The 15,186-nt window shown below is 35.9% G+C and overlaps 2 protein-coding genes across 7 annotated transcripts in view; one reads left to right on the top strand and one right to left on the bottom strand.

Annotated features, from left to right (window-relative positions):
• The window catches only part of Tube1 (tubulin, epsilon 1), an 11,309-nt gene extending 7,991 nt beyond the window's left edge, over positions 1-3,318 (bottom strand). For 3 of the 4 annotated variants that reach the window (XM_013032797.1, XM_013032800.1, XM_013032798.1), the window contains exons 1-2: positions 3,250-3,318; positions 3,075-3,148 (exon numbers count right to left, since the gene is read on the bottom strand). In XM_013032797.1, coding sequence (XP_012888251.1) covers positions 3,075-3,148; positions 3,250-3,274 — 99 coding nt within the window. In that variant the 5' untranslated portion in view covers positions 3,275-3,318. The remainder of the gene's footprint in view (positions 1-3,074; positions 3,149-3,249) is intronic. The other variant, XM_013032799.1, reaches the window with a different exon arrangement.
• Positions 3,319-3,444: 126 nt separating this feature from the next.
• On the top strand, positions 3,445-13,606 carry Fam229b (family with sequence similarity 229, member B). Of its 3 annotated transcripts, none has more exons than XM_013032803.1 (4): positions 3,445-3,519; positions 11,053-11,211; positions 12,187-12,325; positions 13,401-13,606. In XM_013032803.1, the coding sequence occupies exons 3-4, from the start codon at positions 12,201-12,203 to the stop codon at positions 13,516-13,518; spliced, it is 243 nt and encodes an 80-aa protein (XP_012888257.1). In that variant the 5' UTR covers positions 3,445-3,519; positions 11,053-11,211; positions 12,187-12,200; the 3' UTR covers positions 13,519-13,606. The 3 variants fall into 3 exon arrangements, with proteins under 3 accessions (XP_012888257.1, XP_012888258.1, XP_012888260.1); XM_013032804.1 differs by having other exon boundaries at positions 3,452-3,508; XM_013032806.1 differs by lacking the exon at positions 3,445-3,519 and adding an exon at positions 5,729-5,753.
• Positions 13,607-15,186: the final 1,580 nt, after the last annotated feature.

Here is a 15,186-nt window from a genome sequence, read left to right as displayed (position 1 = left end):
AAAAAGGACCAGATGCAAAATTGGTGTTAACCTTTTTCTTCCCCCCTTCCCCCCCCCCCCCCGCCCGCCTTAAAAATGATATGGATATGATTCCTGGAGACTGTCATGAAGTAATAAATGAGACAAATGAGACAAAGTCAATGTACTAAGGATAGGTAAATTACATATAGTACATGTAGGTATCTGAAAAACTTTGCTAATATCTAACCATCTGGTTCCCAGATTTCTGTGTAAACAGACACCATTATTACTTAAATTACTTTTAATGAGGTTATAAACATACATCAATGGATATACAGTTAAATACCATTGAGTGTCTGGGGCTGTTCTTACCTTGAAATCTTATCCTGAATTTTATCTTCAAAATTATTAACTACTGAAACTGATGCCAAACACAATGCATGGGTTCTCAAAGATATCTCAAAAGGTAAGCTAACATTAGTTGGGAAGCTTAGCTAAATCAGATGCTCTAGGCCATGGGTCAATAAACCTCAGTCTTCAGGCCAAATACAACTAGCTGCTGTTATGCTGGTTTATTCAAATACAGCCATGATCATTCATTTATGTACTATCCATGATGGTATACAGGCTACAAAAGCAGGTTAGTAGATATAACTTGGGACCTTTATAGTTGTAAAACTTAATATATTTACTATCCGGTCCTTAGCGGGAGATTTGTTAATCCCTGCTATAGATAAATTTCCTTTATGCTATATATTAAATGACACATATTTCTAACGTCTTTTATTCTGATTCCAGTCACTAAGCAACCTTTTGATTATCTTTGGAAATTTTCCTACCAAAAAAAATGTACTTATGATGTATGGATATGTGGTCTGAATTATAGTTCCTACAGTACTACACTGCCTTTATAGTTTTCAATCTCTCCTATCTTTGAATCTGACCAGTCCGAATCTGAATCGAAACTGACACATTCTTTTGTCAATTGTGCTGGTCCTGGGGCTTGAACTCAGGGCCTGGATGCTGTCATCCCTGAGCTTTTGAGCTCAAGGCCACTGCTCTACCACTGTGAGCCACAGCTCCACTTCTAGCTTTTCAATTGGAGATGTCTCAAATTTTCTTGCCTGGCCAGCTTTGTATCACAATTCTCAGATCTCAGCTTTTGAAGTAGCTAGGATTATAGATCTGAGCCAGCCTGGCTGAAGTTAACTCATTCTTTTTGTTTTTTTGCTGGTTGTGGGGCCTGAACTCTGGGCCTGGGCGCTGTCCCTCAGCTCTTCAGTTCAAGGCTAGAGCTCTTCCACTTGAGCCACAGGGCGACTTCCAGCTTTTTCTGCTTATGTGGTGCTGAGGAATCGAATCCAGGGCCTCATGCATGCAAGGGCAAGCACTCTACCACTGAGCCACCTTCCCAGCCAGTTAATTCATTCTTAAAGGGAAAAAAGCAGGTTTATGAGTTTGTAAGCCTGAGCATTAGGGTCTGGAATTCATCAACAAGTGAAAATGAATCAGAGGATAACAGCTCAAACACCCAGCCAAGTAATTCTACCTAGAACTTCTACAAAATTAGATTTGTCCCTATACTTTTCAGTACAATTTTTAAGTGCAAGATTATATAATTAATTTTTACAAAATATTTTGAAATGTATACCATTTCACATTAAGAGACATGGGCATACCCTGAATGTCAATTTACTCTTTGAGGTAAAAGACTTATGATACATATATACTGAAACAGTAAAGCTGTGGCTAAACTGGTAGAATGCCAGCCTTGAGAAATAGTGCCTAGGATAGTGGCTAGGCTATAGATAGTGCCTAGGCCTTTAGTTCATGCCTTAGTATGGACACAGGCATACAAAGTAATCTTTATTGTAAGCAGTTACCGTTTTCTCCTTTTGAGCACATTCTATACTCACAGCAAGTAGTGTGATCAGAGAAATGTCTTAAAAGCTAGCCATTACTAGATGCAATCACATGATATCTCAGGGAAAGTTCAGCTTTCCTTTAGTAAAACTTTATCCAGGTAAAAGAAGTCACACTTCTTTTAATAAAATCTGGGGAAAAAAAGCCCAAAACTTGTTCTGTTACAAGATATAATGCAAAATATTTTTAATGAGAACAACAAAAAGGCTAGACATCTTCATAGCTACCAACTGTTACCTTCCTTTGAAGAATTCTCTCCAATCTGAGGACAAGAGAAAGGATGATTGTATTCTCTGATAGGCTTTAATCTCATCTTACCTGGTATCTACATTCCTAAAGAAGCTGCTTATGGCCTCATCATAAATGCCTTTCTAAAAAGAAGGAAAAATATTTATATCATGTAAATTTTATTTTCGAAAGTTTTCTTTTTTTTTCAGTTTTAACAATTCCACAAAACTGAAATAGCTAATGTGTCTATAATGAAAAGCAAGTTCCCAGAACATTGCTCGGAATGAGTCTTGAAATTTCTCTTCAGAAGAGAGTAAACACTGTAAGCCTTAAAGCTCAGAAGGGTGATGAAAATTTCCTCAAGGATTGTAAAACAAGTGTAATTAGTTTACTCTGGATTCTAGTGACCTTTTTTTAAAAATGACTATAAGGAACACAAGATTATACTCGCCAGGTACTTTATAAGAGTATTCTCACACACTCCTCCTTTATGGTTTTCACAAGAACACTACTGAGAACTACTGAGAATTAGTAAAATTGTTAAGACTCAGGTCTCTGGTCAATGTTCTTTCAGTCCAGTGTGTGTTTGGGCAACATACGTTAAAAATCAGTTACGTTTTTCTTTCCTTTCCTCTTTTGGTGTCAGTCCCGGAACTTAAACTCAGGGGCTGAAGGTTGTTCCGGGGCTTTTTTTTTGTTTTGGTCAAGACAAACGCTGTACCACTTGAGCCACAGTTCCATTTCGGGCTGTTTTGATAGTCAACTGGAGATCCGCGTCTCATGGACTTCTCTGCCCGAGCTGGCTTCGAACCATGATCCCAAGATCTCAGCCTCTCGAGGGCTAGAATCACGGGCGTGGATCACCGGTGCCCACTGGCTCTGACGTTTTCTACTGAGAAGATCCCACACAGTGTATAACGGCCAGACCAAGGCCCAGGTGGAGGCTCCAATGGGCGGCCTACCTGGTTGACCGAGGCGTGCTCCCTTAGCGCCAGGTCCCAGAAGCAGCAGCCGATCTGGTTTCCGCACTGGCCGACTGCGACCAGGGAAGAGAGAGCGAGAACCTGACATTAGATAGGAAACAGAGGGCAAAGGGGCGCCGCGATCGCGTCCCCGCGCCCCGGGGACGAAGCTCACCTTGGACCACTACCGACTGGGTCATCCCGCCAGACTGCCAATACCGGGCAGCACAAAGGGGGCGGCCGTAAGTCACGCTACTGCCGCAAGTCGCTGCTGTCGGCAAGCGCTTCGACAGGTCCGGGCTGCCGTGCTTACGTCGGGAGGACGCGCAAGCGCAGTTGCGTCTCGCCGTTACCATAGCGACTGGGCCCGGGAGGCACAAACCTGAGTTGCCTTGTGAACTCATCTTTGAGCAACGGCAGCTCTGGAGGCCGCGGTAACTGACGGGTAATTCGGCTTTGGAGCGATTATTATTATTATCTTTTTTGAGTTTGTGTCTTTGCAGCTGTTCCTGGATTATCAGAAGTTTTGTCCTGGTTCACGTCTCAACCCTCTGGGCGGTGGGTCAGGTTCCCTCTACTCCTGTCACCCCAGGCCCACCTCAGTGTCCCTATGAATCGAGGCCTTTGTTCTAAAGGCAACGCAGAACGTGTTGATCCTTTGTTCTGATGCAAAACCCAAAATGTCGATGAGCATAAAGAAACCCCAGACCAATAGACATACCAAGATGCCACCGAAAACTAGGTGCCTTCTGACAAAAATGGCAAAGCTAAGTTCAGAAACCCAATTGTTTGTTGAAGGCCATATACTCCCCCAAATTTATTTCTCTCCTCTGTCACATTCAAAAGAAATTAAGATTAGATCCAGCTCCAACAAACTAATCGAAAACAAGCTTAACGTATAAAGACTGTGGATTAAAATATTGTGTGGTGGTGACAATTAGTCCCATAGGATTCAGGGGTTACTAAACAAAAGTCTCATGAATAGAGGGATTTATAACATAAACGTTGCATACACAATGTTTAGAAGGGACAGTGGAAGAAAAGTTTGAAAAGTCAGGCATTCCTGAAAAACTCTAATGTCTTATAATTGTCAATTACATAAAAAGCCTTAATTATTTTTTTTTATGGAACAACTAAGACCAGATTTTAAGGCTCAAATACTTTTTTAATGAAATTACTATTTCCCACAAACCTTTGGAAAAATACTCTAAGAAACCTATGTTTAACAAAAGGTGTATACGCTTTTAATGTGTGATGATATGAACCGTAATAATTCAGACTATTAGAACACATTATTTCCCATCAGGACAAACAATATTCATCATTACTTTTTCTAGTAACTGGTAAGTTTGAAGTTGCAATGGGCTGTTTATGTTACTAAGGCTTCCCATAATATTCTCTCTCTCTCTCTCTCTCTCTGTCCTCTCTCTTGCTAGTCCTGGGGCTCGAACTTGGGGCCTAAGCATTGTCCTTAGCCTCTTTTGGCTCATGGCTACTGTTCTACCACTTGAGCCACACCACCACTTCTGGCTTTTTCTGAGAAGTTAATTGGAGATAAAAGTCTCATGGACTTTCCTGTTCCAGATGGCTTTGAACCTTCATCCTCAGATTTTAGCCTCCTGAGTAGCTAGGATTATAGGCATGAGCCATTAGCTCCTGGTGCTTCCCCATAATTCTGTCTGGATGTTTTTCACATTAGTGCTTGAGCTTGTTGAGAATTGCTAGGCAGTTTTAGTCAAGAAAATTTTAGTTGCTAGATTTACCTTTAACTGCGTATTGATAAACTTGGGAGTCTGAGCTGCAGTCAGACACTTCAGTTCTTGGGATGAGGTCCCAAAGTCTGGGACTTGGGAAATTCATAAAATGTGGACAATTGTAGGTGATGATATGTCTGTGTCAGTGAATTTTGGTGCCAGTTCATCTGGTATTCTTACCTTTCAAAGCTCTACCCTGTTATCCCAGTTATTAGATTGCAGAAATCATGCTTGGGAAAGAACTTAAGTCCTAAGCTGGATGTGGTAGCTCACATCTGTAATCTTAGTTACTTGTGTGGTAGAGATCAGGAGGATCATAGTTTGAGGCCAGTCCAGGCAAAAAGTAATTTCTAAAAGCACAAAGGAGTAGACTACAGAGATGAAAAAATCAAAGTAATAATCATAGAGATTGTTGAGACAAAAGATAAAAATATTAAAGTTATTAGAAGGTAATATAAAAGAAGTTATTAGAAGATAATATAAAGGTAGGAGATAAAGAAGGCTCAATGTAAAATTAATAAGTACACATGAAATAGAACAGCAAAGAGATAAAATGTACTTCTGTCACTTTCCAAATTGTCATTGAAATATAATTTGAATTTGTACATACTCTATCAATTTTTATTATTGCTTGCACAGTGCTTGTTATGAGTTATTATGTCACTTGACAGTAATTTACATTATGTTTTCCAACTTCCTCCAGTGTATTATTAAATTTATCGGCTTGGCAGATTTTCAGTTTTTTAAAAAGTTTTCCTCCCAATAGTTTGTCACTGAATTAATATGCATCATTATCCCTTTAGTTTTCAACAAGTTTTCTTATTAACTGTTGCTAAGATAATGACTTTTATTTTAGGTTTTTTTTACGGATGTCCCTGTCTGGACCTGAGTCTGTACAAATCAGGATAAACTTTGTAATACTGTGGTAACCACCAACTTCAAGATGTCAATACTGATTGGTGTATGCATGTGTGGAAAATACTTAAGACTAAGGAAAGACCAACTGGAGCAGGCAAAATATTCCTACGGTTCACACAGGGCTGGGTCTAATTCACCTTCTCAATATCTTGGGTGAAGATTTCTTGTAATCCATAGAGCATTGAGCTGAGTACTCAGAAAGGTATTGCTTAAGTAGAAGATATGTTAGCCCTTTATAAAGGCTACTACTGTTGGTCTAGACTAAGAAAGAGTAAAACCAAATTTCCAAAGAACAAATCTATTTGCAAAATAAAAATAAAATTAGTTAGCAATGTAAATCTCATAGCGCCTGAAATTCAAATAAACATTTCCAGTTATCCAAAGATGAACCCAATAATGAGAAAATTCAGTCAGCTAAAAATAGAACAAGTGAGCTGGACACTGGTGGCTCATGCCTGTAATCCTAGCTACCCAGGAGGCTGAGATCTGAGGATTATGGTTCAAAGCCAGCCCGGGCACGAAAGGCTGTGAGACTCTTATGTCCAATAAACCACGAGAAAACCGGAAGTGGCTCTGTGGCTCAAGTGGTAGAGTGCTTGCCTTGAACTGAAGAGCTGAGAGACAGCTCCCAGGCCCAGAGTTCAAGCCCCACAACTGACAAAAACAAAACAAAACAAAACAAAACCCACAAAAACGCACACACACACATACACAAATAACAAGAAATGGCACAAATGAAAGGTCAGTAAACAAGGCCCCCAAAAATCTCAACCCAAACATATATATCATATGTCCAAGAAAACAGATGGTAGCGTGGACAAATGAAGAAATGAAAAAACAAATTCAATCGGTCTTCTAGGGACAAAAAACACAATGATTAACGTGAAATGATGGAATTGAGAGAAGACTGTCTGGTCTGCCAAAATGGAGTAAAGAACTTAAATACAGTAATGGAAACTAAAATGAAGAACAAAAATTTTTTTAAAAAGTCATTGAGCTTGGGAAAAATGGAAGTACTTTAATAAGCATGTAATTTAAGTTACAGAGGGAAGAAAAATACTTAAAGAAATAATAGCTGAGAAATTTGCAAATGTGATAAACATGAGCTCACAGATCCAAAGAGTTCAATGACTCTTAGGCACAAGAAATAAGAAGGAAACTATCTCAGCTATATTATAATCAAGTTGCTTAGTATTACTGATAAAGAACTGACCTTAAAGTTAGTCACTAGATAAAATACTTCAAATAAAGGAAAATGGAAAGATATCAGACTTCTTATTGGAAACAATACCAGCCAATGGAGCAAAACATAAAAAGTACTAAAAAACCTAGAAAAATACTTAGGATCTCTTCACAGTGAAAATATTGTATTGTTCAAAAACAAAAAAATATAAAAGCTGAATGAATTAATCACTATTGGATTAGTTTTGTTTTAGGCAAAAGGCAAATGATGTTGGATGAAAATCTGGACCTATTCAAGGGGATCAAAGTACTGAAAATGATAAATATATAGGTAAATATAAAAGACTTCTCATTTCAACAATTATCCTGTAATTGTCCAATGACACTTCTAGTATAGGAAGAAGTAATATATGTGAAAATAAAGTCATGAATGGCAAGAGATAGGAAATGGAATATATTCCTGTCAGGTCCTTTTAGTATACTGAAGTGGTAATGTTATTTGAAGGCAGTTACCCTGAAGAAATAAAATGTAAAAGTCCAAGGAAGCACAGAAACCAGTTTATTTTAAAAGATTCATAAAATATATTCAGACCCAAAGGACAAAATAAGAAAAAAGAAGAAAGAATTTATGACATAAAGAAAATACAAATAGCAAGATGGAAGTTTTCTATCCAAACGTACCTTTCAATTCAGATAAAACATTATAATTTAAAAGACAAAAGTAATCAGATTCAATTACATACATTTATAGGAGACGCACTTTGGGTATAAAAAACAAATACAAACACATATACACAAAAAGTAAAATAATAGGAAAAATATGTTCACAACTGTAGCAATACAAAGTAGCTATAAAAGTTTTATATTTCAAAGGTAAGAATAATTCTCAATGATAAAAGATAATTCACAAAGATAATTCACAATAATAAGGGTGTCAATTCATGAAGATATCACTATATGAAATATGCATAAAATAACAGCTTTGAACCTACATTAAGCAAAAGTTATCAGAACAGAAAGGAAAAGTAAATAAATTCATATTCATAGTTGGAGATTTCAACATGGCTACTTCAATAATAAGCAAGTATGAAGAAAATAAAGGCATCTAACAACTTTGGTAACTACTTACACAGAACACTTCATTAATTAACATCATAAGTTGCAACTTTTCCAATACACATGGGACATTTACTAAAGTAGTTCATATCCTAAGCATAAAACAAGTCTCAATTTAAAAATTTCAAATTATACAAAGAATGCTCTCTGACTAAAATCTAACTAGGAATAAGTAAAAGAAAAATAAGAGTATTCCCAAGTGTTTGAAGATGAAACAAGATTGTGAATAGCTCATTGGTCAAAGAAACATGACAACATGTTGAGCATTTTATATGCCTTCTTTAAAAGGAAAAATTTTGGTTGAGAAATAGTAAAAGACAAGTTTTCAACATCTATGGAATGAAAGTAGTGCTTTGATAGAATTTTACTGAATTAAATGATTAGAAAAGAAGAAAATTGGTAGCTAAGTGTCCTGTTAAGAAGCTAGAAAAAGGAAAGCAATTCAAGCCCAAAGTAAGCAGATAAAAGGAAAGAGTAAAGATGGAGTGGAAAATTAATAGAGAGAAATTTGTAAAACCTAAATATATGTCTTGAGAAATCAAAGTTCTTTTCCAGGTTCCCTTGCTCATATGATAAAGTCTGCTTAACTTTGATTCATTTTCCTGCATAATTTGGACTGTACTTATCTCCTAGACCAGTTGTAGGGATGGTGACCTTCCAGATCTATTTTTTGTCCTGTCCATAGGCATTTAATCTTTGCATATATTATTCCATCTATTTGCATGTCTTTGGTTCTCCCTAAGTTTTACCTCATTGGTGCCTAATCATCCTTTAGATTTAGATTTGATAGCATAGTCTTAAAAATATCTTACCCTAAGGGGAAACAAAGGAGGAGGCTACAATGCTTGATAAGAAATGTACTCATTACCTTGCCCATGTAATTGTAACCCCTCTGTATAGTATTTTCACAATAAAAAATAAGCAGATCATATCAATTTGTTCTTAAAAGAACAATCTTCATGTAAAAAAATCTTACTCTAACCTTTAAACTCCACTATGGCAAAAATTGTTTTTGCTTAGTCTTTTATATATCACTTAGCACATGAATTCCCAGAAAATTAATATTTGTTGAAGTCTGTGAATATTTTCTTAGGATATGATTAGTTTATATATTATTTCTTTTCTGCACCTCATGAATTAATATGACAATTGAAAGATAATTATTTCAGGGCTTATGATAAGTTAAAGGAACATATTTAGAGATCTCAATAACCATCATTTAAACTTTTTTTTTACCATTGCTTTGTACAAATCTACTGTGGAGTCAAGTTCATTTTGTCTTCATATGTATTATTCATCCTATGAATTTTCATAATTAAGCCTATGTTTGGTTGCATTATACCACTCACTAAGAAATTTGGCATAATTGATTCAAAATGAACTAGTTCAAAGTAATCACATATTATTTTCCTTCAAGATATCTAACATTTTTTACTTTGTAGTTGTAATACCATTTTAGAAAAGCTTTTAATGATTTGTTTTCAAAATTTCATTGCTAATATGGTGTCAAAATTTATACTATATTCTAAGTTGACCCCACATCATTTTTGCACTGATGCTTCATGTCCAACCATTAAACATTTCTTAACCATCTTAAGGAACAACTGTTTATGTCCTAATCATGCATTAGCCAACAATGAGCAGCAGTGATTTGTCTTATTATGACACAGTAAGTGAAACCTGTATTTCTTTAAGCTAAAATTTTTATCAAGTTATCCACAGATAGCACCTGGTAAGAAAAAGAAGGTCTAGAGGTAAGATATTATGTAAAATAAATTTTTAGATAAAATAAATTTTTCATAACAAATGGTGAAACACAGCAGTGGGAACTTAGTGTAATATGTAGGTAGCGGTAAATAATTTAATCAAGGTAAAGCTGCTTACTGACATTTAGTACTTTAGTCATTAGCTTTGAAGATTGTAAAACTGGCTAGTTGAAAAAGCAATGTTCTGGCTTATGTGGTAAATCTAAAAATTCTTAAGTAGGGGAGGTACTGAATGATAGTATAAGGTATGTATATAGAAACCAAGAACTTGCTGGAAGAAGGACAGCAGATCAAAACCAGGCAAAAGTGAGATACTGACAGAGAAGAAATTCAAGGGTAAGAAATCAGAATAATGACTGTACAAAACATAGTCTCCCTTCCTGCAAATGCCATTTAGGAGTTCAAAGCAGTGTTAAAGAAGTAGGAAAAGACATTAGAAGTAGTCGGGGGCATAAAATATCCCTTGTAAAAACTGATACTCACTAGATACGAGGTGGGAAATGAACTATACAACTTGTGGGTGGGTGGGGGTACTGGAAGAAAATGAGGGAGAGGGGTGACATTGTTAAAAAAGAAATGTACTCATTACCTGACGTATGTAACGGTAACCCCTCTGTACGTCACCTTTACAATAAAATTTAAAATAAGAAAAATAAAGCTACGATAATTATTCCTATACAAAAATAAAACTTATTTATGGGAAAGATGTATATATAAGTGTATCCTTTGTACCTTGATACATTTTAGCATTACAAATTAAAGTTTTGCTCAAAAGTGAATTTTTCTTAAGACTACATTGTAGTGGTAACATCACTGTCATTTGTACTGATTATCCATGCGATTATCACTTGTGCAGTGTAATTCCATTCCTGAAAACTACTATCTTTTTAAGTGTTTTCATAACATCAATTATAACACAATTAAAAAATAAATTTTGTTTGAGGTTGATATTGAAGTTGGATGATGACATAGATAGGGTGGATTAATTTGAATTATTAAGGGAAGTTGTGGAAAATAAAGAGATGAGGAAGATGGAATTTAAAGAAAAGAATTACCACTGAAATTTTGTGCAGATGGATGAAGCTACATGTATTCATTCATGGATGAAAATGCTTAATATTAGAAAATAAGTCGGTAGCCACAGAATAAAGCTCTTAAAAGATACAACAGCCTTAGAGATGAAAATTTTTATCCAAGTTTCATCTTGTTGCTAGTTATGACTGGAGACATTTGATTCTTTAGCAGGTAGGAAGCTATGGAAAGAATCTTCTGATGTCATAATTTCTGGGTAGCACTGGAACATTTTATCATCATCCCTTTGGCAAGTCCAGCTTTCTATGGAAGGTCAGTAGAAGCAATTGATTTATTCATCTCTACAGGAATCAGACTCGGCCTATTTTGGTAAGTTCATGTTTCCTTGATCAAATTAACTGACTCAGTACCTCCACAATTAGATAAGCCATAGTTTATTCTGATGTTAAAAGATCATTTTTTGAGCAAAATGAATGTTTTGTTTTGAAAAATTAATTTGTTATCTGTAGTTATACTAGTCAATTCAACATGTCAATTTATGAGTAAAATGTATCATGATCAATACCTTCCATTCCAAAATCTTTTTTTTCTAGATGATTAATCTATCATCTAAATATCACGTTATTCAAATTGTTAAACCTTAATAATTTGGTTTTATTATTGCCACCAATAAACATTTATTTAGTAGGCATAGACTACTAAATATATGAGATAGTGTTGACATTTTTCATGTTTCATGCTGTTGGTCTATCTTGGACAATTATTCAAGGGAGAGTTATTAAATATCTACTGCATACTAAAAGCTCTTCTAGGCATTAAGGATTCAGTGGTGACAAAGACAGAAAGGAAGTGGTGGTGAAAACATTAGGCCAGTGTTTCTTACCAGGGGGAAATTTTGTTTTCTCTCCTAGTGGGGGATGTGTGGCACGTAGTAAGACGTTTTGCCCTGTCACAGCTATGGGAGAGGGCTACGATGATGGCATATAGTGTATGAACACTGTAGAACACGTTGTGCTGCACAGGACAGTTTACCCTTCTCTATGTTGGAGAAGGGTATTGTCCCACATGTCACTAGTGCCATGGATGAGAAACACTGAATTAGACTGATAATAATCATTATAAAACAGAAATAAAAGGTGCTATCAAATTAGATAATAAAATTTTTGAAAGGCTTCTCTAAGAAAGTGAAACACAAATTCATACTTAGTGTGTAATACACTATTTTGTACTTTTTCTAGATATCTTAAGGTGTTCTTTTTCAGAATGTTTGTGGATGCCTCTAATGTTAAAAGTTTCATGTCATTCTTTGAAGATAACCTCTTCGATTTTACATTTCAAATTTAGGTTTTCAGTGAATTATGCCTTTTCGGTTTGGGACCCAGCCAAGGAGATTTCCTGTGGAAGGAGGAGACTCTTCAATCGGGCTAGAATCGGGCCTGAGTTCCAGTGCTGCCTGTAATGGGAAGGAGACGTCGCCAAATAGGTGACAGTTCATTTCCTCCTGACAATTGAGGAGATATGTATTGGTTATCATTAGTATAAGCTTTAGCTGATATTCAGCCTTAGGCAATACACAAAAAGGCTCAGGAATTCCAATATTGCTGTTATAAAATTATTGTTTCCAAGGATCATTGTTATTTTTTAAAAACTGTAATGTGTATTTGTATCTCTGTAAGTCTGGACCAATTTGTTATCTCTGTTTTGGGGAGTAAATTTTTAGCTAGAAATATTTTTTGTTGTTGTTGATAGTTTCAAGATTGGACAACATTCAAGAAAATCTTTAGTGCTGTTTTATGAGTGTATTGTATTAGGCATAAGTCTACAAACATGAATAGCGAAGTATTTAAACCTCAGGTTTAGTATAATTTTGACTGACTGTATTTCTATCTGGAAGAGATTAATGCAGAGCATCAAGTACCTATTAAATCATTTTTGAAAAATTGAAAGAAAACTATAATAGGATTTATTTCACTTTTTCTGCCATTTATCGTAGCAAAACAGTAAATACTAGGCTTGTCTTGGCTTAGAGATTTTGAGACACAGATTTGAGCTTAATAAGGTAGTGGCTTGGAAATCAGAGTTATTCAAGAATAAAATAGTCTACTTAGGGAAGTAATGAGTTCCTTCTCTTTAGAAATGTCAGAACTTGGATGACTATTTGGTGGGAATGTGGAAAAGGAAAACCAGATGCTTGATGTATTTTTTTCTCCACAAATACTCTAATTTTAAAATCACCCAAAGTGACATTAAAGTGCCTATATGAACAAATTGACACAGTATTATCACTTATGTTTGTAACTATGTGTCTTTTTGCCTGTCAGCAATCACTGAATATCTTTCAGAATGAACATTTGGAAAATTACTTTTATATTTAGGAACTTCTTATAGTCCAATGTGTGGCAACAACCACAATTTCTTTAGTATATAAGTCTAGAAGGTCTGTTTCATCAGCGATTCTGTGTTATATGTATTTTGTGATATGCAAAGATTGCAGAGTGATTTTAAACAATTGAATATATACTGAAACTTCAGTGCTCTATCTGTCATTTGTTCCTCAGGCAACTCCGAAGATGCCCAGGAAGTCATTGCCTGACAATAACTGATGTCCCCATCACTGTCTATGCAACAATGCGGAAGCCACCTGCACAAAGCAGCAAGGAAATGCATCCGAAATAGTCATCTGTCATTAAGTCTTCGGTCAAGGGTTGACTAGGGTCAAGGGTAATGGCCAGTATGATCTGGTAAACAAATAAAGTGGCGGCACTGTTGGATGATGACAAAGTTGCACTGTTTAATTTTTTATGAAAAAACAGCCCAACAGAAATGTAGTTACATAATGAGAAGACAGAATGTTTCATAAGTAGAATGTATCTTAAAGTCATCTTGCCCACAGTAGATAATAAATAACCAAGAATTTGAGATGAAGCCCAGTTTATAAGGTTTGTCCTTCAGGTGTGGGACTTTTGATTTTTAAAATCATTTTTTAAAAAAATATTTGCTGTATAGAGGGGTTACATTTATGTGAGTAAGGTACATTTCTTGTTGAACATTGTTACCCACTCCATTGTTGGTCTCCCACTATCCCTTTGCTCTCCCCCCAATCCTCCCCCTCCCTGCCGAAAGTTGTAAAGTTCATTTCTGACATGGTGTCTTGTGAGTATCATTGTTGCAATGTGTCATCCTTTGTACTTCTTTCATCATTTTGTTATTTCCCTTCCCTTCCCCAAATCAGATAAATGTATATACAAGATGGAGGGTACCAGAATCAAAGACAGAGATTGCCAGGGTTAAACCAATTGAAAAAGAAAAGTGGAATAAGAAAGAACTAGATACCCTCAGTAGATGAATGGATCAAGAAAATGTGGTATATGGACACAATGGAATTTTATGCTTTTATCAGAAAGAATGAAATCGCCCCTTTTGTAAGAAAATGGAAAGACTTGGAAAAAATCATATTAAGTAAAGTAACTCAGACTCAAAGAAACATAGGCTCTATGGTTCCCTCATTTGTAATAATTAGTATATGCCTAAGCTGGTTTGGCAGAGAATCATAACTCAAGAGCTATGCACATATGACCGTACACAATGATGCTGATTGAAATGAACTCCAAGACATGAAAACAACAGGTCTCTTTTTTCAGATGTCAACCTTGATGTCACCAATGTACTGTATCTAGTTTTTTTTTAAAATTAAGTATTTTTAATTGTGAAAATACTGTACAAAGGGGTTACAGTTATGTGAGCAAGGTAATGAGTACATTTCTTATCCAGTATTGTTGCCTTCTTTGTTTTTCCCCTACCATCCCTTCCCTCCCACCTCCTCAGCTACACCTCCCTCCCTGCCCCTCCACTCCCCCGCCTAAATTGTAAAGTTGGTTTTTCAACATAGCGTCTTGTGCATCTCATTGTTGCAATGAGTCAATCTGTATCCCTATTTAAGCAATTTGTTTTTTCCCTTCCCATCCCCAAATTATACCAACAGCAAATACCATGAAAACGGGTTGTACAACCATGGGGGAGGGACATACAAAGCAACAAAAAAAATCACATGGTACCTGATAAATATGTTAGAAACAATAGCAAGGAAGAAAAAACCACTTGTGTCCCTATCTTGGGGTTCATTTCACTTATCATCTTATTTGAGCTTTTCTGCTTGTCCCAGACATACACTAGTTATTGCAAATAAGGGAAACTATAGGACCTATATAAGCCTGGCTTACTTCACTTAATATAATTTTTTCCAAGTCTTTCTATTTCCTAACAAATGGGGCAATGTCATTCTTTCTGATGGAGGCATAGAATTCCATTTTGTGTGTGTGTGTGTGTGTGTGTGTGTGTGTGTGT

Source organism: Dipodomys ordii, unplaced genomic scaffold (genome assembly GCF_000151885.1).
Source record: "Dipodomys ordii isolate 6190 unplaced genomic scaffold, Dord_2.0 Scaffold157, whole genome shotgun sequence".
NCBI classification, from domain to species: domain Eukaryota; kingdom Metazoa; phylum Chordata; class Mammalia; order Rodentia; family Heteromyidae; genus Dipodomys; species Dipodomys ordii.
The sequence above is the reverse complement of the archived record's forward strand: the minus strand, read 5'-3'. Positions and strand labels throughout refer to the sequence as shown.

Coding starts and splice junctions, on each gene's coding strand:
- Fam229b (XM_013032803.1), top strand. CDS start 12,201: ATGCCTTTTCGGTTTGGGACCCAGCCAAGGAGATTTCCTGTGGAAGGA. Junction 12,326..13,400: donor AAGGAGACGTCGCCAAATAG/GTGACAGTTCAT, acceptor TTTGTTCCTCAG/GCAACTCCGAAGATGCCCAG.